The sequence below is a fragment of the Neocloeon triangulifer genome, unplaced genomic scaffold (genome assembly GCF_031216515.1).
Source record: "Neocloeon triangulifer isolate White Clay Creek 2 clone unplaced genomic scaffold, ASM3121651v1 ptg000013l, whole genome shotgun sequence".
Lineage (NCBI taxonomy): Eukaryota > Metazoa > Arthropoda > Insecta > Ephemeroptera > Baetidae > Neocloeon > Neocloeon triangulifer.
In genome coordinates, this window is record NW_026775555.1 from 701,491 (window position 1) to 725,168 (window position 23,678).

At 38.0% G+C, this 23,678-nt stretch overlaps 3 protein-coding genes and 2 pseudogenes across 5 annotated transcripts; 2 read left to right on the plus strand and 3 right to left on the minus strand.

Annotated features, from left to right (window-relative positions):
- Positions 1-236: 236 nt before the first annotated feature.
- LOC132198712 (uncharacterized) lies at positions 237-3,051 on the minus strand. Of its 2 annotated transcripts, none has more exons than XM_059622895.1 (6): positions 2,896-3,051; positions 2,626-2,823; positions 1,312-1,382; positions 1,108-1,251; positions 885-1,052; positions 237-838 (listed from the first exon to the last, which is right to left on the minus strand). In XM_059622895.1, the coding sequence occupies exons 2-5, from the start codon at positions 2,669-2,671 to the stop codon at positions 978-980; spliced, it is 336 nt and encodes a 111-aa protein (XP_059478878.1). In that variant the 5' UTR covers positions 2,672-2,823; positions 2,896-3,051; the 3' UTR covers positions 237-838; positions 885-977. The 2 variants fall into 2 exon arrangements, with proteins under 2 accessions (XP_059478878.1, XP_059478877.1); XM_059622894.1 differs by having other exon boundaries at positions 1,108-1,254.
- A 2,858-nt stretch (positions 3,052-5,909) lies between these two features.
- LOC132198711 (COP9 signalosome complex subunit 2-like) lies at positions 5,910-10,581 on the plus strand (annotated as a pseudogene).
- An 884-nt stretch (positions 10,582-11,465) lies between these two features.
- LOC132198780 (uncharacterized) lies at positions 11,466-14,284 on the minus strand. Of its 2 annotated transcripts, none has more exons than XM_059622991.1 (6): positions 14,129-14,284; positions 13,859-14,056; positions 12,541-12,611; positions 12,337-12,480; positions 12,114-12,281; positions 11,466-12,067 (listed from the first exon to the last, which is right to left on the minus strand). In XM_059622991.1, the coding sequence occupies exons 2-5, from the start codon at positions 13,902-13,904 to the stop codon at positions 12,207-12,209; spliced, it is 336 nt and encodes a 111-aa protein (XP_059478974.1). In that variant the 5' UTR covers positions 13,905-14,056; positions 14,129-14,284; the 3' UTR covers positions 11,466-12,067; positions 12,114-12,206. The 2 variants fall into 2 exon arrangements, with proteins under 2 accessions (XP_059478974.1, XP_059478973.1); XM_059622990.1 differs by having other exon boundaries at positions 12,337-12,483.
- Positions 14,285-14,370: 86 nt separating this feature from the next.
- Positions 14,371-17,215, plus strand: LOC132198779 (COP9 signalosome complex subunit 2-like; annotated as a pseudogene).
- A 539-nt stretch (positions 17,216-17,754) lies between these two features.
- On the minus strand, positions 17,755-19,002 carry LOC132199014 (uncharacterized). The gene is made up of 5 exons (XM_059623387.1): positions 18,917-19,002; positions 18,724-18,862; positions 18,445-18,661; positions 17,932-18,395; positions 17,755-17,877 (listed from the first exon to the last, which is right to left on the minus strand). Exons 1-4 carry the CDS (start codon positions 19,000-19,002, stop codon positions 18,190-18,192), a joined length of 648 nt encoding a protein of 215 aa, XP_059479370.1. The 3' UTR covers positions 17,755-17,877; positions 17,932-18,189.
- Between the last annotated feature and the right edge of the window lie 4,676 nt (positions 19,003-23,678).

A 23,678-nucleotide genomic window follows, 5' to 3' on the forward strand; every position in this document is an offset into this window, starting at 1 on the left:
CTGCTGTCGGCGGCGCGCATAGCCGCAAATCTTGGCAGCAGCAAGCAAAAGAAAACTGAAGTACAGAAAAAGTATTGATATTTGCCGATGTTTGATCAATTGCCGATATAAGAATAAATTAATTTTTAAATTTAATTTCCTCTTTGTACTTTTTCATATCATTAAAATTTTTATTTTATATTAATTAAATCTTTCAAGGTTGAATTAAATGAATGAATTAAAAAATATTCTTTTATTTTAGTAATAAAGCAACAAAAAATTTTATTGTCTTGCAGTTTATAAACTCTCTCAAAAAATTATAACAACAGTTGGACATAATTTTAAAATTGTGCAAAATTTATACAATATATTGATTTCTTTTAATAATTAATAAATATCAGTAAATAATTTTATTATACAATAATTATGTAATATAAAAATAATATAATATTTAATCACCATAATATATATTACATATAATTTACTGTTTAACTTTTAGTCTGCTCACTTCTTCATAACTGGAGGGTGTTCTTGTTGGGGTTGTCCAGACCGGTGCACGACACGGATCACTCGTTGCTGGCCGTCTACAGTTTGAATCAGGAGAGGACTAGATCCGACTGATGTGGTGCGAGGACGAATGGTGACTAGTGGCTGCGGGCTTGGTGTGGCCGAGGGTCGAATTGGAGGACGGCTCAGAGGTGATGAGCTGCTCGGTGGGGTAGAGAAGGATTGTGTTCGAGGGCGGCTGCCTGGGTAAACAAATACGATCCGACTAGTCGAGGGGCTGTTTGGGCCAGTGTTGTTTGGGCTTGGGGCGCTGCTGCCACTGACTGTGTTTGATCGAGGACGGATCTGGGGGCTGAAAGACAGTTAATAAATTAATTTAATTTTCACATTATTTCTACCTTTTGCTTTCGATGACTAGGCGCTTGCCATAGGTTTTGGGGGTTGATTGGAAGCAGCTACTTTTTTCAATCGGTTGTGGGTCTTACATGGAATCATCCAGAGGCTCTGATTGGACCGTTGTCAAAATTAATTTTTAGACCCTTAGGGAATCTTGGGTGACCTGGTCTCTGAAAAATTAAATTTTTTATGAGCTTGTGATTAATTTAAAGTTGATAAACTTACAAGGAGCTCTTTCTCGCCAGAATAAATGATCCCAGTCACTTCTAATTTGGCATTGAGTTTCACCTCCACATCAAAATTGAGTTTCAGTCGAATTTCCGTTAAGCACTTCGGCAGTTCTGATATGCAGTGCTCTGGGCAGTCGTCCTTCTATAGAAGTAATTCATTAAAATTAAAAAAGTATAAGAAAATGATTTTTTTCTTTACGTTCGTTTTTTTATCAGCTTTCTTCTGCTCCTTTGATTGAGCAAAAGTGATAATGATCTCTCGAGAAAGCACTGAAAAAAGGATTATAAAGACAGGTCTTTTCAACTTTTTGGTGTGGGTGAAAATGGCGAGCAAAAATTATTTGAGTCAACAATGGAAAATGTTTCGATTGGCGTACCACAAGGAACAGTATTGGGCCCTTTTGGCTATTCCTCCTACGGTAATGATATGCCCTTAAAAATCATTGTCGCCGCTCTTATCTTGTTCGCAGATGATTCATCTTTTATTGTAAAGGCTAGAAACTACAAAGCCTTGAACGAAAAAACTGCTGTGGCTAATGACAAAATGATTGATTTTGCCAGTAATAACCGCTTAAGATTGAACGAAAAGAAAACTCAGGTGCTGCAAATGCATACTGCTCAAACTAGTAAATTGGAACCGCCTGTAATCAGAATTAACGACGCTGAAATTGAAGTGGTAAATCAAGCAAAAATACTTGGTGTAATGCTCTCTGATACAATGAACTGGAGCACCCAATGCGATCAGGTTGTAGCGAAACTGAGAAGTACCACGTACCTTTTTGTTAAATTAAGGCAGCGCATTCAAACTAAATTGCTAAGAGATGTATATTTCGCCCATGTTCAAAGTCACTTACTATACTCAATTGTAATTTGGGGTGGGTCGCCTATGTTGGAAAAGGTTTTCATTGCTCAAAAGAGAGTTATCCGTGCGATGGCAGGTAAAAGATACTGGAAGGCATTGACACCTGTCGAGTCTTGCCGACCACTTTTTGAAGAATTTCAGATCCTGCCAGCTTTCTCTGTGTATGCCTTTGAATGTGTTAAATTTTACAAAAAGTATCCTGAATTGTTCCTCAAAAATTCTGAAAGCAAGGTGCACCAGAATCGCAGTACTCGAAATAAACCTATAGCGGAGCAAGACTTATTTGTCAAACCAAACAGACTGTTGCTGACTGCGCAGTCCCCTCACATCATGATCCCTAGAATTTTCAATCATCTTCACGATAGAATCAAAAACATTGATAGTTATCAAGTGTTTAAGAAGGAATTGGAATTAATATTCTACGACAAAATGTTCTATGACGTGCATGAATATTTTTTGTGTAAAATTGTGTGAACTGTATTTTAAATGTATTTTAAATTTAGTAAGCTGTATTATAGTTATATTGAGATATAGCTGTATTACAGTGACCTATTCCAAAGATTATTTCTGTACATATGTTGATCTATACGGAATAAATATTATCTGAATCTGAATTTACATATATCAGATTCAGAGTATTTTTTCACTTACCATCAATATTAATCTGGTAATCACTGTTGGCTTCTGCCTGAGTCATGGCGGAGATGGTCACGTTAGCCTTAACTAGGAGCAGGCACAGGATCAGTCACATGCTGAACAGGAATTGCACTAACATGTCTTGCATGCTCATGCTTTTAACAGCTTCTTTGAACTTCCGATTTGTAGCCATGGCTATGTACAATTCTTGGCCTGAATCGTTAAGAAATTAAAAAAATTATGAGGGTTAGTTTGCTATGATACCGAGAATATTTAACGCATTACCAAAAAATATTAATGTGGTAGGAATACTAGATGAGCTTGTAATAATAATTTGTGAAAAAAGCTAAACCTAGGGATTTTGTTGTTGTTGTTGTTTTGGGGGAGAGATTAGGGATAGAGAAGACATGGGACTACCACGCCCCCTTTCTCGGACCAATCAGCGACGACAAGACAAATGACTGACGTCAGCGATTGGTGAAAACAAGGAGGGTGCAAGCTCCTTGGCACTCCTTGGCGCTCCTTGGGTGTACTGTCTGTTTAGTGTTGAACTTGTCAATTGAAAATTTCCGCGCTTGGTGGGACTTCTCGGTCATCAGAATCGGATTTTGCAAAAAATTAGCACAATTCTGCAATTTTCAGCACCGATCTTGCGTGCGGATCAATTTTATAGAGCATTTGTTTTTATTCGTAAAGCATACGTCGTGCTATGCTCGTTGGTAAACCGATTTTTTGTTAAAAATTTGGTGCTCTTATGGTACGTGCCAAATAGGAGCAGCGATGGCGGTCCTTCAGTTGGTACCTCTGTAGGACTAAACGCGAAGTTTAACGAAGCGATCCGAACCCTCGCGGTCCGTGAGATAAATGGGAGGAGCCTATTCACCACTTTTCCCAACAATCTTAATTTGGGGGCTGCAAGAAAGAATCAGGGCTTTGGGATGGGTTCAGAATGGGAAAGACGTTATTTTCCGGGAAATTGCATTATGGTACGGGGAAAAATTGCATTATGGTACGCGCAAAAATAACAGTATGGTACGCGCAAAAACAACGTTATTGAACGCACAAAATTTATATTATGGTACGCGCAAAAATTATACTAGGGTACGCGCAAAAATAACGTTATGGTACGTGCAAAAATTATGTTATGGTACGCGCAAAAATTATATTATGGTACGTGCAAAAATTATGTTATGGTACGCGCAAAAATTATATTATGGTACGTGCAAAAATTATATTATGGTATGCGCAAAAGTAGCGTTATGATACGCGTAAAAAAAAGAAATGGTGAAATGTAAATTTATCATTAAAAAAAAGAGAAAAAATTGGGATTTGATGAATGGAAGTAATATAAAATAGCACATTTTTTTATAATTTATATCAAGTCCTAAAAAAATTATGTAATTAACATATTTATATTTCATCTGAAAACCCCTGAAAAAAGTATTTGATGAAAACAAGTAAAATTATTAGTAAAAAATTATTATCGTCTGTTCAAAATTCCCTCTGCAGACAATTTCTTCTGTAGGCAACTCTCCCATGTGCGTTTGCGAGCTCCGCTCGCACCCCCCTGCAAAAATTAATCTTGGAGGTTGCCCAACTCCGAGTTGCCGGTTCGTGGGGTGCCCCCAGTCCCATGTGCGTTTGCGAGCTCCGCTCGCACCCCCCTGCAAAAATTAATCTTGGAGGTTGCCCAACTCCGAGTTGCCGGTTCGTGGGGTGCCCCCAGTCCCATGTGCGTTTGCGAGCTCCGCTCGCACCCCCCTGCAAAAATTAATCTTGGAGGTTGCCCAACTCCGAGTTGCCGGTTCGTGGGGTGCCCCCAGTCCCATGTGCGTTTGCGAGCTCCGCTCGCACCCCCCTGCAAAAATTAATCTTGGAGGTTGACCAACTCCGAGTTGCCGGTTCGTGGGGTGGCCCAAGTCCCATGTGCGTTTGCGAGCTTCGCTCGCACCCCCCTGCAAAAATTAATCTTGGAGGTTGCCCAACTCCGAGTTGCCGGTTCGTGGGGTGCCCCAAATCCCCTCGTGTGCAAAGGGAATGGAAAAGTGTTTATGTGAACAATAAAGAGTTAACAAATATTGAATTTTTTTTTATAAATTTAACTAAAAAATTAGTAATTAAAAATAATTAACCAAAATGTAAAAATTTATTAATATAATTTTATCGAAAAAAATATTTTTCTTACGAAAGTTATATTTAAACAATATTTTCAATATTTGTTTACTCTTTATTGTTCACATTGCAATACGAAAATCATTCTATAATTTTTACAATATCAGATTTTATTTCAATTCCTTGCACGCGAGGAGACTTTGCACACTAGGGGATTGGGGCACCCCACGAACCGGCAACTCGGAGCTGGGCAACCTCCAAGATTAATTTTTGCAGGGGGGTGCGAGCGAAGCTCGCAAACGCACATGGGACTTGGGCCACCCCACGAACCGGCAACTCGGAGTTGGGGCAACCTCCAAGATTAATTTTTGCAGGGAGGTGCGAGCGAAGCTCGCAAACGCACATGGGACTGGGGGCACCCCACGAACCGGCAACTCGGAGTTGGGCAACCTCCAAGATTAATTTTTGCAGGGAGGTGCGAGCGAAGCTCGCAAACGCACAAGGGACTGGGGGCACCCCACGAACCGGCAACTCGGAGTTGGGCAACCTCCAAGATTAATTTTTGCAGGGAGGTGCGAGCGAAGCTCGCAAACGCACATGGGAGAGTTGCCTACAGAAGAACTTGTCTGCAGAGGGAATTTTTGAACAGACGATAATAATTTTTTACTAATAATTTTACTTGTTTTCATCAAATACTAGAGGTGTTTTCAGATTAAATATGTTAATTACATTAATTATGAATTGATATAAATTATAAAAAAAATCCCAATTTTTTCTTTTTTTTTTAATGATAAATTTACATTTGACCATTTCTTTTTTTTACGCGTATCATTTTTTGCACGTACCATAATATAATTTTTTGCGCGTATCATAATATAATTTTTGCACGTATCATAATATAATTTTTGCGCGTACCATAACGTTATTTTTGCGCGTACCCTAATATAATTTTTGCACGTACCATAATATAATTTTTGCACGTATCATAATATAATTTTTGCGCGTATCATAACGTTATTTTTGCGCGTACCCTAATATAATTTTTGCACGTACCATAATATAATTTTTGCACGTATCATAATATAATTTTTGCGCGTACCATAACGTTATTTTTGCGCGTACCCTAGTATAATTTTTGCACGTACCATAATATAATTTTGCGCGTACTTTAACGCTATTTTTGCGCGTACCATAATGTAATTCTTTCGCTTTCCATAACGTTTTGCGCGAACCATAATTTTAATTTTTGTGCGTACCGTAATGCAATTTTTCCCCGTACCATAATGCAATTTCCCGGAAAATGTCGTCTTTCCCATTCTGAACCCATCCCAAAGCCCTGATTCTTTCTTGCAGCCCCCAAATTAAGATTGTTGGTTAAAGTGGTGAATAGGCTCCTCCCATTTATCTCACGGTCCGCGAGTGCTTTGCGGTTAGTCCTACACGGTGTACCAACCGAAGGTCCGCCATCGCTGCTCCTATTTGGCACGTACCATAAGAGCACCAAAAATTTGCCGGTACAAACATACTGAAACATACCTATTAAGCAGTCCAAGATGTCTGACGTCTGACGCCGATGTGCGAGGATGAAGAAGATTATGGGCTGGTAAAACTTTGTTTGTCATATTTTCGTTTAAAATTTTGTATGCGTTCACTGGAAATGAACATCAAACCAGTTGACCCCTTGTCTAAAATATCAAAATTTAGGAATGTCAGTTTTAGATTTTTCTAAAAACATGCAGGGTCTTTCCTTATGTATGTAGTCGCTTCTGGGTGTCTGTACTGTTTGTAGGTGTATGTTCATTTAAATTTACAATTAATTCTAGTATACTTCTCAAGTTCTCATCAATCATCTTTGTTATTTATTCTTCTCGGACAATACTCAATTTATAAAAAAAAAACACACATTAACCTAATTTTCAGTAGTATATATGTATGCAGTAAAATTTAATGAAGTTATTCAATTTAATTTCAATTCAATAAATTTTTATTCCATTTGAGATCAAATATTAACAAAGATCTGAAGTCTTGATAAAATGAAAACTTAACATTTACATTCTATAAACATTCTAATTTACGCAACAGACATACTCATGGATATCATTAAACAATTTATCGTTAAATAATTTCTTTGCTTCACTATGTAATAAAAATCTTTAATTTGCTTTCAGTCTTTCCGGAAGCATAAAGATTTTTTAAATCAGAATTTAGGGTTTTGTGTTGTTAAATTTAGCCATACAGGTACAGATCTTCCATGGAAACAGAGTTATGTATTCTGTAAAATTATGATTTTCACATGTGTTACTTTCCGATTTTTTTACAAGTGAGCTTTTAAGTAAAAGATTAACTAATTATTGAAATTTTAGGAATATTCTGAAGATAGCAACTCTGAGCCGGACGTTGATTTGGAAAATCAGTACTACAACTCTAAATCTCTGAAAGAGGATGACCCCAATGCTGCCCTGGCCTCATTTCAAAAGGGTTTTGGATTTAGAAGGTGGCGAGAAAGGAGAATGGGGTTTCAAAGCACTCAAGCAGATGATCAAAATCAACTTAAAATTGGTACATCCGATGAAAAAAAAAAAATTAAATGAGACAATATTTTAATTTATAAATTTTCCATTCAGAGTAATTATAAGGAGATGATGGTCAGATATAAGCAATTGCTTACCTACATTAAGAGTGCAGTCACAAGGAACCACAGCGAGAAGTCTATCAATTCAATACATCTCCACCTCTAAAAATGTAATACAAAAATTTAAAAATTCCGGTAAATTGTATCATGCTCATTTAGTTTGATTTCCAGATGGAACTTCTCCAAGACTTTTATGAAACTACTCTAGATGCGTTGAAAGATGCCAAGAATGATAGATTATGGTTCAAAACAAACACGAAGTTGGGGAAATTGTATTTTGATAGAGAGGACTACACAAAGCTTGCCAAAATTCTAAAGCAACTTCACCAATCATGCCAGACTGATGACGGAGAGGATGACTTAAAGAAGGGCACCCAGTTGTTAGAAATTTACGCCCTTGAGATTCAGATGTACACAGCTCAGAAGAACAACAAAAAGCTCAAAACACTATACGAGCAGTCATTGCACATTAAGTCGGCCATCCCCCACTCTTTATCATGGGCGTCATTAGAGGTTTGCATTGTTCATAACAGGAAATTTTAGTAATTTATAACCATCTTCTTCCAGAATGTGGGGGTAAAATGCATCTGAGAAAGGGCGAGTTTGAAAAAGCCCATACAGATTTCTTCGAGGCGTTCAAAAATTACGACGAGTCAGGCAGTCCAAGACGTACCACATGCCTCAAATAACTAGTACTTGCAAATATGTAAGCAATTTGATTTGGTCCAGAATTTTCAATTGAATTCTAATATTTTACAGGCTAATGAAATCTGGCATCAATCCCTTTGATTCCCAAGAAGCCAAACCCTATAAAAACGATCCTGAAATTCTAGCAATGACTAATCTAGTTTCAGCCTACCAAAATAATGACATAAACGAGTTTGAAAAGATCCTTAAGGAGAACAGAAAGAACATCATGTACGACCCTTTCATTAGAGAGCATATTGAAGGTTTGGTTACAAATTAGTAATGTTACATGTCTAATTTAAGTAAACTTAGATCTTTTGAGGAATATAAGAACTCGGGTTCTGATCAAGCTTATTAAGCCCTATACTAGAATACACATCCCATTTATTTCGAAGGAATTGAACATTGATGCCAATGAAGTTGAAAGTCTCCTAGTGTCGTGCATTCTTGACAAGTAAGAGCTTCAAATGTTAAAAAATTTTGGAATTTTGTATTGGTTGTGCCAAAATTTCAGTGTGATCAGAGGAAGAATTGACCAGGTAAACCAAGTGCTGGAGCTGGACAAGCAGTCGCTGGGCGCTGCTAGGTACTCGGCGCTTGACAAGTGGACAGGCCAGTTGGCAAGTTTGCACCAGGCTGTGGTCAACAAGATGGCCTAGCCGCAGCGGTCGAGGCCACTACTGTGCCAGTGATCCGGACACATATTGCGATTCGTGACTGAGCCAGTGGTTGTTCTATGGTTCAACCTTTTTACTTTCAATGTCTAAATGTCTACTCCATTTGTCAATACACACTGCTGTTTTTTTTTTTTTTTTTTGTGATTGATGATGAATCCCTACTGCTGTTATGTTTACCCTTGGTTGATCGGAAAGAAGTGCACTGCTAGAGCTGAAAGCTTTAGTACTGCAAAATAAGAAGTAAAATCTTTGTGCTTCTGGCTATGTACCACAATGCAGGGGATTGTGCCAAACTTACTCCCTCCAAAATTTTGTAACTCAAATTTATTCAGTTTCATGAAGATATTATTTAAGACTTACTAAAGTGTTACGCTACAAGGAAATTAACTTTGTCTCACAAATTCACAGCCTTTACATTATAACTGGGAAAATAAGAGTCATAAGAGATGATCATAAAATATAGGTATTATAATTTTAACATCAAAGAGAGGTTATTCAGATGCACTTGAGGTGATTTCAGATGGCATACTGCATACGCTATTAATAAATTTATATTAATGAAAAAAAACTTTGTTCTGCAGCTTTATTTGCATTTATTTTGTCTGAGTGTTGCAGCTCTAGTAAGTCACTGGAAATAATTTTATTCAAATTTAATTTAATCTTTCGGAATTTCAGATAGTTTCAACGGCTCTTGGCAGTCAGTATGTGAGTGAACTCTTCCCTTGTGATTCGTCCGAAATCCGAAACCGTTTCGCAGTCACCGTCCTGATCTGATCGTCCGGAGAGCTTGCGCCCGTGGTCTTTTACCGCCGAGAAGATCGACCGATTGTGCAAATTTCCGTCCAGGAAATCGTCTGCGGGTCGCTCGCTGACCAAAGCGAGGCAGGAGGACGCCTTTCTGCACGGTCCTCGGCTCGGTGACTTAATAATGTACATACAACGTCCTTGGTAGGGCGTTGCTGAGCGTTCCCTCCGCCGGTTGGTAAGGGCCGTGATGTTTTCCAGAGCGCTCCTGCGCTGGCGTGAGGTCGATGATCGAATGCCCTAATGGCCTCTCACAAGGTAACCTCCCCTGACTCGTTTTACGAAAACTTTTTAACTCTGCTACTTCTCCAGGCTAGTCAACCAAGCTCCAAAAATATCCCTTTGATTTGCATATTCATAGATTCAGATAATATTTATTCCGTATAGATCTATTCTGACATAATATAAAAAATTACAAAAGGTTTTTTTTATCACTTTTGATCGAACTTCAACTTGAGATATTTTCTTAGACATAACGTTAATTTTTGCTGCCAAATATTAATTTTAAAATCAATTTTTTGTTTTATAATCCTCCACTTTAATGGTAAAATACAGGACAGGAATATTACAACAAAAATACTTCTACTTCTTACAACTTCTTAATGAAAAATTTGACCCACACATTTATAGGAGTCTTCCGCAGCTGCCCATTAAAGACCCAATAAAGGTTGGCCGGAATAATTCCATTTTGCGAAAATGTGCGCGGTAGGGTGACACTTGAAAAGAAGGCTCAGCCTGAATTATTCAAGCCATCACGGACATCGCAAATATCATGGAATATTTATGGAGCGGCCGAGTGGAAAATAGGATTCCGCTGCGCCGCCCGGCCGCGTTCACTCCAACTCCACCAGCGGCCAATATGGGTTTTTATTGAAAACGGCCGCACTGAAAATTTGATGGAAAAAGCACAAAGTTCGTTGTGAAAAATACTGACAAAATATGCGCAGCATTTCTGCTTAATTGGTCAAAAGCAGATCAAAGAGAATAAAGAAAAGCTGGGCACAGGAAAAAGCACAAAATTGAACATTTTGATTGATTATGGGAGCTATTCAAGTCAAGTCAAGACATATTTATTCTGCATTAGATCAAAATATTTACAGCGATCTTTAATTGAATCGAGCTATCAAAAGTTAATAGAATCTCAAAATTTAGTGTGTATATTTTTTTAGATTATTAAAAAGACAGTTGTATTTTCAGTGTTTTATATTTAATTTTTATTTTATTGACTTGATGTAAGATGAAGTGCCTGACCACCAGTGAGATACTTCCAAAAACAATTTATATGAATTAATCAACTGTCAAAGACCTTAGCACCAAAAGCACCGTGCCGCAATACTTCTTCAAAACCCAGTGCCAAAATTTTAAAACCGCAAGTTTCAGCAGGTAGCAAGAGAGCAGATCCAACTTGATATAACATATTGTAAAGTGGTGTGGTTATTCTTTTTGACATTTAAAGTCATCATTTTTCTTTAAATTGCGGCGGAGTTGTATAATTTTTTATGATTTGAATTTCTTGCTGTATTGAATTCAGCTTTAATACTTTGTAAAAAATTTAATTCAGTCCCAATGTATGCTTGTCCTTCCCACCGCTAGGTGGTGTATGAATGTCTTTTTGTAGTGCTGCTAAGATCAAGGCATAACAAGCAGCATTCCGGCGGTAGCGGCTGCAGCGCTAGGCTCCGCCCAGCACTTCTCCCACTTCTACCGCTGCTGTCGGCGGCGCGCATAGCCGCAAATCTTGGCAGCAGCAAGCAAAAGAAAACTGAAGTACAGAAAAAGTATTGATATTTGCCGATGTTTGATCAATTGCCGATATAAGAATAAATTAATTTTTAAATTTAATTTCCTCTTTGTACTTTTTCATATCATTAAAATTTTTATTTTATATTAATTAAATCTTTCAAGGTTGAATTAAATGAATGAATTAAAAAATATTCTTTTATTTTAGTAATAAAGCAACAAAAAATTTTATTGTCTTGCAGTTTATAAACTCTCTCAAAAAATTATAACAACAGTTGGACATAATTTTAAAATTGTGCAAAATTTATACAATATATTGATTTCTTTTAATAATTAATAAATATCAGTAAATAATTTTATTATACAATAATTATGTAATATAAAAATAATATAATATTTAATCACCATAATATATATTACATATAATTTACTGTTTAACTTTTAGTCTGCTCACTTCTTCATAACTGGAGGGTGTTCTTGTTGGGGTTGTCCAGACCGGTGCACGACACGGATCACTCGTTGCTGGCCGTCTACAGTTTGAATCAGGAGAGGACTAGATCCGACTGATGTGGTGCGAGGACGAATGGTGACTAGTGGCTGCGGGCTTGGTGTGGCCGAGGGTCGAATTGGAGGACGGCTCAGAGGTGATGAGCTGCTCGGTGGGGTAGAGAAGGATTGTGTTCGAGGGCGGCTGCCTGGGTAAACAAATACGATCCGACTAGTCGAGGGGCTGTTTGGGCCAGTGTTGTTTGGGCTTGGGGCGCTGCTGCCACTGACTGTGTTTGATCGAGGACGGATCTGGGGGCTGAAAGACAGTTAATAAATTAATTTAATTTTCACATTATTTCTACCTTTTGCTTTCGATGACTAGGCGCTTGCCATAGGTTTTGGGGGTTGATTGGAAGCAGCTACTTTTTTCAATCGGTTGTGGGTCTTACATGGAATCATCCAGAGGCTCTGATTGGACCGTTGTCAAAATTAATTTTTAGACCCTTAGGGAATCTTGGGTGACCTGGTCTCTGAAAAATTAAATTTTTTATGAGCTTGTGATTAATTTAAAGTTGATAAACTTACAAGGAGCTCTTTCTCGCCAGAATAAATGATCCCAGTCACTTCTAATTTGGCATTGAGTTTCACCTCCACATCAAAATTGAGTTTCAGTCGAATTTCCGTTAAGCACTTCGGCAGTTCTGATATGCAGTGCTCTGGGCAGTCGTCCTTCTATAGAAGTAATTCATTAAAATTAAAAAAGTATAAGAAAATGATTTTTTTCTTTACGTTCGTTTTTTTATCAGCTTTCTTCTGCTCCTTTGATTGAGCAAAAGTGATAATGATCTCTCGAGAAAGCACTGAAAAAAAGGATTATAAAGACAGGTCTTTTCAACTTTTTGGTGTGGGTGAAAATGGCGAGCAAAAATTATTTGAGTCAACAATGGAAAATGTTTCGATTGGCGTACCACAAGGAACAGTATTGGGCCCTTTTGGCTATTCCTCCTACGGTAATGATATGCCCTTAAAAATCATTGTCGCCGCTCTTATCTTGTTCGCAGATGATTCATCTTTTATTGTAAAGGCTAGAAACTACAAAGCCTTGAACGAAAAAACTGCTGTGGCTAATGACAAAATGATTGATTTTGCCAGTAATAACCGCTTAAGATTGAACGAAAAGAAAACTCAGGTGCTGCAAATGCATACTGCTCAAACTAGTAAATTGGAACCGCCTGTAATCAGAATTAACGACGCTGAAATTGAAGTGGTAAATCAAGCAAAAATACTTGGTGTAATGCTCTCTGATACAATGAACTGGAGCACCCAATGCGATCAGGTTGTAGCGAAACTGAGAAGTACCACGTACCTTTTTGTTAAATTAAGGCAGCGCATTCAAACTAAATTGCTAAGAGATGTATATTTCGCCCATGTTCAAAGTCACTTACTATACTCAATTGTAATTTGGGGTGGGTCGCCTATGTTGGAAAAGGTTTTCATTGCTCAAAAGAGAGTTATCCGTGCGATGGCAGGTAAAAGATACTGGAAGGCATTGACACCTGTCGAGTCTTGCCGACCACTTTTTGAAGAATTTCAGATCCTGCCAGCTTTCTCTGTGTATGCCTTTGAATGTGTTAAATTTTACAAAAAGTATCCTGAATTGTTCCTCAAAAATTCTGAAAGCAAGGTGCACCAGAATCGCAGTACTCGAAATAAACCTATAGCGGAGCAAGACTTATTTGTCAAACCAAACAGACTGTTGCTGACTGCGCAGTCCCCTCACATCATGATCCCTAGAATTTTCAATCATCTTCCCGATAGAATCAAAAACATTGATAGTTATCAAGTGTTTAAGAAGGAATTGGAATTAATATTCATCTACGACAAAATGTTCTATGACGTGCATGAATATTTTTTGTGTAAAATTGTGTGAACTGTATTTTAAATGTATTTTAAATTTAGTAAGCTGTATTATAGTTATATTGAGATATAGCTGTATTACAGTGACCTATTCCAAAGATTATTTCTGTACATATGTTGATCTATACGGAATAAATATTATCTGAATCTGAATTTACATATATCAGATTCAGAGTATTTTTTCACTTACCATCAATATTAATCTGGTAATCACTGTTGGCTTCTGCCTGAGTCATGGCGGAGATGGTCACGTTAGCCTTAACTAGGAGCAGGCACAGGATCAGTCACATGCTGAACAGGAATTGCACTAACATGTCTTGCATGCTCATGCTTTTAACAGCTTCTTTGAACTTCCGATTTGTAGCCATGGCTATGTACAATTCTTGGCCTGAATCGTTAAGAAATTAAAAAAATTATGAGGGTTAGTTTGCTATGATACCGAGAATATTTAACGCATTACCAAAAAATATTAATGTGGTAGGAATACTAGATGAGCTTGTAATAATAATTTGTGAAAAAAGCTAAACCTAGGGATTTTGTTGTTGTTGTTGTTTTGGGGGAGAGATTAGGGATAGAGAAGACATGGGACTACCACGCCCCCTTTCTCGGACCAATCAGCGACGACAAGACAAATGACTGACGTCAGCGATTGGTGAAAACAAGGAGGGTGCAAGCTCCTTGGCACTCCTTGGCGCTCCTTGGGTGTACTGTCTGTTTAGTGTTGAACTTGTCAATTGAAAATTTCCGCGCTTGGTGGGACTTCTCGGTCATCAGAATCGGATTTTGCAAAAAATTAGCACAATTCTGCAATTTTCAGCACCGATCTTGCGTGCGGATCAATTTTATAGAGCATTTGTTTTTATTCGTAAAGCATACGTCGTGCTATGCTCGTTGGTAAACCGATTTTTTGTTAAAAATTTGCCGGTACAAACATACTGAAACATACCTATTAAGCAGTCCAAGATGTCTGACGTCTGACGCCGATGTGCGAGGATGAAGAAGATTATGGGCTGGTAAAACTTTGTTTGTCATATTTTCGTTTAAAATTTTGTATGCGTTCACTGGAAATGAACATCAAACCAGTTGACCCCTTGTCTAAAATATCAAAATTTAGGAATGTCAGTTTTAGATTTTTCTAAAAACATGCAGGGTCTTTCCTTATGTATGTAGTCGCTTCTGGGTGTCTGTACTGTTTGTAGGTGTATGTTCATTTAAATTTACAATTAATTCTAGTATACTTCTCAAGTTCTCATCAATCATCTTTGTTATTTATTCTTCTCGGACAATACTCAATTTATAAAAAAAAAACACACATTAACCTAATTTTCAGTAGTATATATGTATGCAGTAAAATTTAATGAAGTTATTCAATTTAATTTCAATTCAATAAATTTTTATTCCATTTGAGATCAAATATTAACAAAGATCTGAAGTCTTGATAAAATGAAAACTTAACATTTACATTCTATAAACATTCTAATTTACGCAACAGACATACTCATGGATATCATTAAACAATTTATCGTTAAATAATTTCTTTGCTTCACTATGTAATAAAAATCTTTAATTTGCTTTCAGTCTTTCCGGAAGCATAAAGATTTTTTAAATCAGAATTTAGGGTTTTGTGTTGTTAAATTTAGCCATACAGGTACAGATCTTCCATGGAAACAGAGTTATGTATTCTGTAAAATTATGATTTTCACATGTGTTACTTTCCGATTTTTTTACAAGTGAGCTTTTAAGTAAAAGATTAACTAATTATTGAAATTTTAGGAATATTCTGAAGATAGCAACTCTGAGCCGGACGTTGATTTGGAAAATCAGTACTACAACTCTAAATCTCTGAAAGAGGATGACCCCAATGCTGCCCTGGCCTCATTTCAAAAGGGTTTTGGATTTAGAAGGTGGCGAGAAAGGAGAATGGGGTTTCAAAGCACTCAAGCAGATGATCAAAATCAACTTAAAATTGGTACATCCGATGAAAAAAAAAAAATTAAATGAGACAATATTTTAATTTATAAATTTTCCATTCAGAGTAATTATAAGGAGATGATGGTCAGATATAAGCAATTGCTTACCTACATTAAGAGTGCAGTCACAAGGAACCACAGCGAGAAGTCTATCAATTCAATACATCTCCACCTCTAAAAATGTAATACAAAAATTTAAAAATTCCGGTAAATTGTATCATGCTCATTTAGTTTGATTTCCAGATGGAACTTCTCCAAGACTTTTATGAAACTACTCTAGATGCGTTGAAAGATGCCAAGAATGATAGATTATGGTTCAAAACAAACACGAAGTTGGGGAAATTGTATTTTGATAGAGAGGACTACACAAAGCTTGCCAAAATTCTAAAGCAACTTCACCAATCATGCCAGACTGATGACGGAGAGGATGACTTAAAGAAGGGCACCCAGTTGTTAGAAATTTACGCCCTTGAGATTCAGATGTACACAGCTCAGAAGAACAACAAAAAGCTCAAAACACTATACGAGCAGTCATTGCACATTAAGTCGGCCATCCCCCACTCTTTATCATGGGCGTCATTAGAGGTTTGCATTGTTCATAACAGGAAATTTTAGTAATTTATAACCATCTTCTTCCAGAATGTGGGGGTAAAATGCATCTGAGAAAGGGCGAGTTTGAAAAAGCCCATACAGATTTCTTCGAGGCGTTCAAAAATTACGACGAGTCAGGCAGTCCAAGACGTACCACATGCCTCAAATAACTAGTACTTGCAAATATGTAAGCAATTTGATTTGGTCCAGAATTTTCAATTGAATTCTAATATTTTACAGGCTAATGAAATCTGGCATCAATCCCTTTGATTCCCAAGAAGCCAAACCCTATAAAAACGATCCTGAAATTCTAGCAATGACTAATCTAGTTTCAGCCTACCAAAATAATGACATAAACGAGTTTGAAAAGATCCTTAAGGAGAACAGAAAGAACATCATGTACGACCCTTTCATTAGAGAGCATATTGAAGGTTTGGTTACAAATTAGTAATGTTACATGTCTAATTTAAGTAAACTTAGATCTTTTGAGGAATATAAGAACTCGGGTTCTGATCAAGCTTATTAAGCCCTATACTAGAATACACATCCCATTTATTTCGAAGGAATTGAACATTGATGCCAATGAAGTTGAAAGTCTCCTAGTGTCGTGCATTCTTGACAAGTAAGAGCTTCAAATGTTAAAAAATTTTGGAATTTTGTATTGGTTGTGCCAAAATTTCAGTGTGATCAGAGGAAGAATTGACCAGGTAAACCAAGTGCTGGAGCTGGACAGGCAGTCGCTGGGCGCTGCTAGGTACTCGGCGCTTGACAAGTGGACAGGCCAGTTGGCAAGTTTGCACCAGGCTGTGGTCAACAAGATGGCCTAGCCGCAGCGGTCGAGGCCACTACTGTGCCAGTGATCCGGACACATATTGCGATTCGTGACTGAGCCAGTGGTTGTTCTATGGTTCAACCTTTTTACTTTCAATGTCTAAATGTCTACTCCATTTGTCAATACACACTGCTGTTTTTTTTTTTTTTTTTTTTGTGATTGATGATGAATCCCTACTGCTGTTATGTTTACCCTTGGTTGATCGGAAAGAAGTGCACTGCTAGAGCTGAAAGCTTTAGTACTGCAAAATAAGAAGTAAAATCTTTGTGCTTCTGGCTATGTACCACAATGCAGGGGATTGTGCCAAACTTACTTCCTCCAAAATTTTGTAACTCAAATTTATTCAGTTTCATGAAGATATTATTTAAGACTTACTAAAGTGTTACGCTACAAGGAAATTAACTTTGTCTCACAAATTCACAGCCTTTACATTATAACTGGGAAAATAAGAGTCATAAGAGATGATCATAAAATATAGGTATTATAATTTTAACATCAAAGAGAGGTTATTCAGATGCACTTGAGGTGATTTCAGATGGCATACTGCATACGCTATTAATAAATTTATATTAATGAAAAAAAACTTTGTTCTGCAGCTTTATTTGCATTTATTTTGTCTGAGTGTTGCTCTTGAAGCTTGCCTTGTATTGGTTCGCAAGCATGGCAGCAATTCCAGAGAGGGTCTGCGCAGCCCGAGCGACTGTCAAGTGCAGCACCACCTCCTCGGCCCATCCACTTGTCACACATTGCGCCACTCCATGCAGCATGTTAACGTACAATACTGCTTGGCGCAAGTCTCCCAGCTCCATGAAGTACCTGAAAAGAAGGCTTATGTAATTTAAGACACCTTCAAAATGGATTTAATCCTACTTAGCCCTGTCCAATAGCTGTTCGTTGGTCAGTGAACTAAGATTGAGGGGCTGGTTGACCTTCTCTGTGTGGGAGATGCAGCTAACAGGATGGACCAAAAGAATGGAGCGCAAGTATGACGCGATGTAGAGGAACATTGAGTTGTTGTCCTTCTGCTTGAGCAACAACACCTTTCTTGCAATGGGCTCCACCTCACTGAAACGCTGCTTCAGGGCGTTTTCAGTATAAACACCTCGGTTGAACACTTGTGCTGGAATGCTATTGACCACGTACTGTCTCAACAAATTCCTTTAGGACAGCATCGTTCCCAATGATCTGGATGATGTAGGGCTTGATGGGCTGCAGCTGGTGCTTCCAGTTGAGCTGCGGGAAAGGGTCCGTGGTCAGCGCTAACTGCAGTTTGAAGCATGTGTTTGCAAAAGCAAAGACGTCATCACTAAATGTCTGAACATTCAGCTCGTGTCCTGAAAATTAATCGCAGTTATATTTTCTATTTCCAATTTTAAGTTTTACGTTTGACGTTAGGCCCAAGTTCAGCAAGCTCCCCAACCATATGAAGCTTCCAATTTTCGACACCATCGTTGATAATGTCCACCTTCTCTTCTAACTCGCGGTCAAGGGTAAACTTCTTAGCTCGCAATATGGCCTCATGATTATTGGTTGTTTTCTGAATGAAATCTAGTTTTTCCTCAAGCACCTTCTGCTCTAGTTTTTTCTTGAGCTGCGTCCTCTAAAAAATTGAAATCCTTATGTCTCTGTATGAAAATAATAAAATGTTTAGTGTGTCTATACCTGGAAATAATTTTTTTCATCCAGACTCTTTATAAGATCCTCTTCTTTGCTGTCCACGAGAGCGCCAAGCCTTTGCCTCTCTCCACCCTTGCCTACAAACTTCTTGAGCTTGGATGGACCGTTTGTTAAAATCATCAGCCTTTTATAAATTGAAAATGTCTTATTAGTTTATAGATTTCTATTACAAATTTACCATTTGTATTTCAGTCTTGGCACAAAACTGCTCCAGTTGCAGAGCAAGTGACCGGTTGTAAAGCTCTCGCGTCTTCCGTACTGCATATAGGCCAGACAATGAAAAACTCAAATCCTCCTGAATTATAAAAATATTATGTAATATATTATATATCCAGATCTATTATTATTATTATTGCTATTTTATTGACTTATGAAGCGTCACCACGATGTAATTACTCATTGCGACGCGCCGCATTTGCAACATAGTACAAAACAAGTAAAAAGAGAGTAAGAAAAAACAACAAACATATTACAATTCATCAATTAGTTGAAAAAACTCTTCCTTGCTGTAAAATTTATGTGTATGTGCCTCAAACTATAGCTTCAAATAAATAAATAAAAATAAAATCTTGTATCGCGGCTCCAAGCGAGTGGTCTGCCCGGCCGTGCGGCGCGCGGCGAAAATCAAATCGCGCCCCCCTTGCTGGTCCTGAAGGGTAGCTCGACTCAATTAGCATACGCGCGCACCGGACGGGGCAGGTGCGCCGAGCCGCGGGGTCCTCCCGTTCGACCCCGGCCGCGACTCGAAGGTGGCCCCGAACGAGGTTGGCGCCTCCGCGAGCGGTGAACGGAGGCGGGGAGCGTGTTGGAGTTAGGCAGCACAGGGGTGCCCGGTTCTTGCCACCTGCAGGACGCCGTCGTCCTGCCGCTGTTCTCTCTCTCGTCTGTCGTCGTCCTCTCGATGGCCAGCGGCTACTTCCGCTGTTCTACCGAGCGCCGTCCACTCGGTCGTCGTGACATACTTTTTTTCCCAATTTTCAACTCTCATTATTTTTCCTTATTTGCTTATTTACGGATTTTATTTTCTCAATTTAAAATTTCTTCTTTTCTCAAATTTTACTTTTTTCTCTTTTCAAATTAACTTCTACTTTTCTCAAAATTCAACTTTTTTACCTTTCTCAAATTTCAACTATTGCTTTAAAGGGGCTCTAATTTTGTTGTTAAAATTCGTCAAATTTCTCTTTAAAGTAAAATGCTATTTATTTTCTTTGCCCTATCTAATTACACAAATTTCTTTATCGCGCGCGTGTCATTTCTCGGTCAGCAAAAAAGGGGTTTTCTCTCCATCGTCCGTCTGCGAGCGGCGGGCGGTCTAATGGCCCACTGGCTAGCTCCGCGGCTCGAAACGGCTGCTGACGGCAACGCGTAATTTCGCCTAAAACACAAGGAAATGCACATTTTAGCACCCAGCCTACTTTGACTATTCCGTATTTTTGCTACCTCTTAGGGCCTTTTGGGGCTGTTCGCTCCGTCCCTTGGTCGCATTTCGGCCGAACTTGGCAGGAGATAATCTAAGCAAGTGTTTCGGATACCTGGCGCTATGTGCAAGTCTCAAACCTCAGTAGGGCTCTCGGCCGACTACATGAGTTTAATGCGCGGCCGTGAACTCCGAAGAGAACGGAGGCCCTTTGCGCATTCTTAACCGGAGCTCCAGCAATCCGATCGAGTTTTAACGTGCGGCCCTGAACTCCGAAGAGAACCCTAGACCTTTTGCATCGTTTGGCGATTCCTCTCGAATGCCCCCTTTGCAGGGAAAACGGCGCTATTTATTCCAAAATCGAGCACCTCCCTTTGGCCATCACTTCTGTGTTAATTCTTTACTTAACTTTCGCGGGGGACCTTCTGATTGGGGCGGCCGGTCAAAAGCGAGCGGCTGTATTGGCTTGGGTGGTGGGTGTTTTAAGACTCTACACAGCGCGCGCTGAGAGGGATGAAAAATAAAAGCAGCAAGAATGCGCGCTGTTGCAACTTCGGCACTCTCGAACGACTCAAAATTAATTCCAAATTGAATTATCCGAGAACCAAAGGTTCAGCTTAAAATCTTGAACTAAATAACGCTCAACTCTAACTGAAAAAAAAACTTTAATTCCGAATTCATAAAAAAACATATCGCCTTTTTATTTGAGACTTTGCACTTTCGCGCCTCTGCAAATAAGATTTAATTAATTTCCTAGGCATGCACTCCGTACTCTATTTTTCCCTTTTTTTCTAATTTCTAATAGACCAATAACCAAAGAAATTGTTGCGCGGCGGCCACTCAATTATAATTTAGCCGCCGAGCGAGAGAAGAGCGCCTCTCTTTGCGTGCGCCGTGCAAGCAAGAGAGGAGAGACACACACAGGGCCGGCCGAGGCGGCCAGCGAGAGCGAGCGAGTGAATTTATGCTGGCGCGGCATTTCCCTTTTTTCCCTTTTTTTTCAACACTATAGTGTTGAAAAATTGAGATTATAATCTCAATTTTCCAACTGAAAATTACTTCCGTTTTTCTTTAATTTAATTCTCAATTTGCTCGTTCTCGATGTTCTCCTTTTTTTTCAGCATTAAATTCCAGCGCTCAAAACCAATTTAATTTCCCATGCAAATTTCCAATTGAATTCTATATACAAAGTCTCATCAATTGTGTCAACAATGAATTTAAAATTCTCAAACCGAAATGGCTAAAAAATTGAAAATTCTTTTCGAGCAATTAAGCGCCCGGGTGACCTGAAGGGCGGGTTCGCAGGTTTCCAATTTAAACCAATTTTCTGCGCAACATCCAGTCGTAGGGCACTTGTTTCGGCTCCAGAATCAACGAGCAATGGCAGCTGGTATTTCCCAATTTGCACGTGAACGATGAATGAAATTTTCCTCCAAGTTTTATTTACACCAAATGCCCGATTTTATTCCTTTTGTTTATAAACGATTTATTTCCATTACTTAAAAACTGCATTGTGTTTATTTTTGCTGACGATATAGTAATCTTGTTTGCACATGAAAGTTTTGAAATTTGTAAATTAACAATTCAATCCGAATTTGATAAAACTGTTGAATGGTGTCATGATAACGGTTTTTATGTAAACACAAAAAAAAACCATTTGTATGCATTTTTGTCATCCCAGTGCTCGTGAAGAACGTATGCTCAACATAATTTGTCATGATTACGACTGTCTGCATTCCTTTTGTATTAATTGTAAATGCAACATTTTAAAGCAAGTCACGGATACAAAATATCTCGGAGTAATTGTAGATCAGGATTTATCTTGGAAACCTCATTTACATTATATATCGTAAAAACTGAGAAAAATTATATGTGAGTTCAGTAACCTGAAAGCTAATATGCCGTATAATGTGAGAAGAATAATGTATTTCTCATTAGCTCATTCTTATTTAAATTACGGAATTACAGCTTGGGGTGCTGTAAATCTCACAGCTCTGAAATCGCTGCAAGAGAAAATTTTGTATAAAATGTGTTCCAGAAAGCACAAGCAAACAATTCAAAATCAATTTAAATTCTGGAATGTATTGCCGGTTGATAAAATTTTTGAAATAAACTTGTTGTGTGTAAAATATTTTGATTCGGACCATGGTGTACCGTATACCCATTCGCATAACACAAGAATGTTACGACAAAATCCTGTAATAGAACCGATGAGTGAGAACAAATATTTTGATCGAACAGATCGAACTACTCAGTTCATTTTGCCACGGCTGTGGAATTTACTGCCACTCGAATTAAAAAATTTACAAACCAAGACGGAAATGAAATTGAAAATAAAAAAATTGTACTTGTCCATGAATTAGCTTATGACACACTTGTTTGTAATAATTCTGTGCATATTTTGCTAGTTGTATAGCTGGCGAGCAAATTGCTCGTCAGTTATCGTGAGCACCAGCCGATAAGCTTTCGAGCTTGGCTGGACTTGTATCATAAAATGAATAAATATCTTTAATAAGAAAAAAAAATATTTGGCCGACTAAACCCAAATTAGTTGAAGATTTTACAAAAAGTTCAAATAAATAGCAAAAAACCAGACGAGTCTCTCACTTTGCTATATTTTTCTGTGCGGTAGCTATATTTGGCCAACTAAACCCAAATTAGATGAAGATTTTACTAAAAGTTCAAATAAATAGCAAAAATCCAGACGAGTCTCTCACTTTGCTATATTTTTCTGTGCGGTAGCTATATTTGGCCAACTAAACCCAAATTAGTTGAAGATTTTACATAAAGTTCAACTAAATAGCAAGAAACCAGACGAGTCTCTCACTCTGCTATATTTTTCAGTGCGGTTGCTATATTTGGCCGACTAAACCCAAATTAGTTGAAGATTTTACAAAAAGTTCAAATAAATAGCAAAAAACCAGACGAGTCTCTCACTTTGCTATATTTTTCTGTGCGGTTGCTATATTTGGCCGACTAAACCCAAATTAGTTGAAGATTTTACAACACGTTCAAATAAATAGCAAAAAACCAGACGAGTCTCTCACTTTGCTATATTTTTCTGTGCGGTTGCTATATTTGGCCGACTAAACCCAAATTAGTTGAAGATTTTACAAAAAGTTCAACTCATACAGAAATAATTTTCAAGTAATTAAATTGCACTATTTCTTCTTCATCGTGGCGTAAAAGTTTATTGAGTGAAGTCTTTTCTTGCAGAACTCAAGGTGGTATTGGGTGTATTTTTCGTCACATAGCTCGCACACACAGTCCTCGCCAGCAGTAGAGTGAAAACTTTTGTCTTTACAAATTAGATAATGAAACCCAGTCATTGCATATCGAGTAAAAGCGTGTCTATTTTTGAAAAGGGGTTGTTTCCAGCAGTCATTTATCATAGCTGGCGTTTCAAAGAAGTTTAAATCAAAGTCCCTTTCAGCTCTAATTTCAATATTAATTAAAAACTCTTCGTATGCCGAAGTGGGGGTTAAGTTGAATTTGTTCATGGTGGTTGTGACAAAAAATTCTT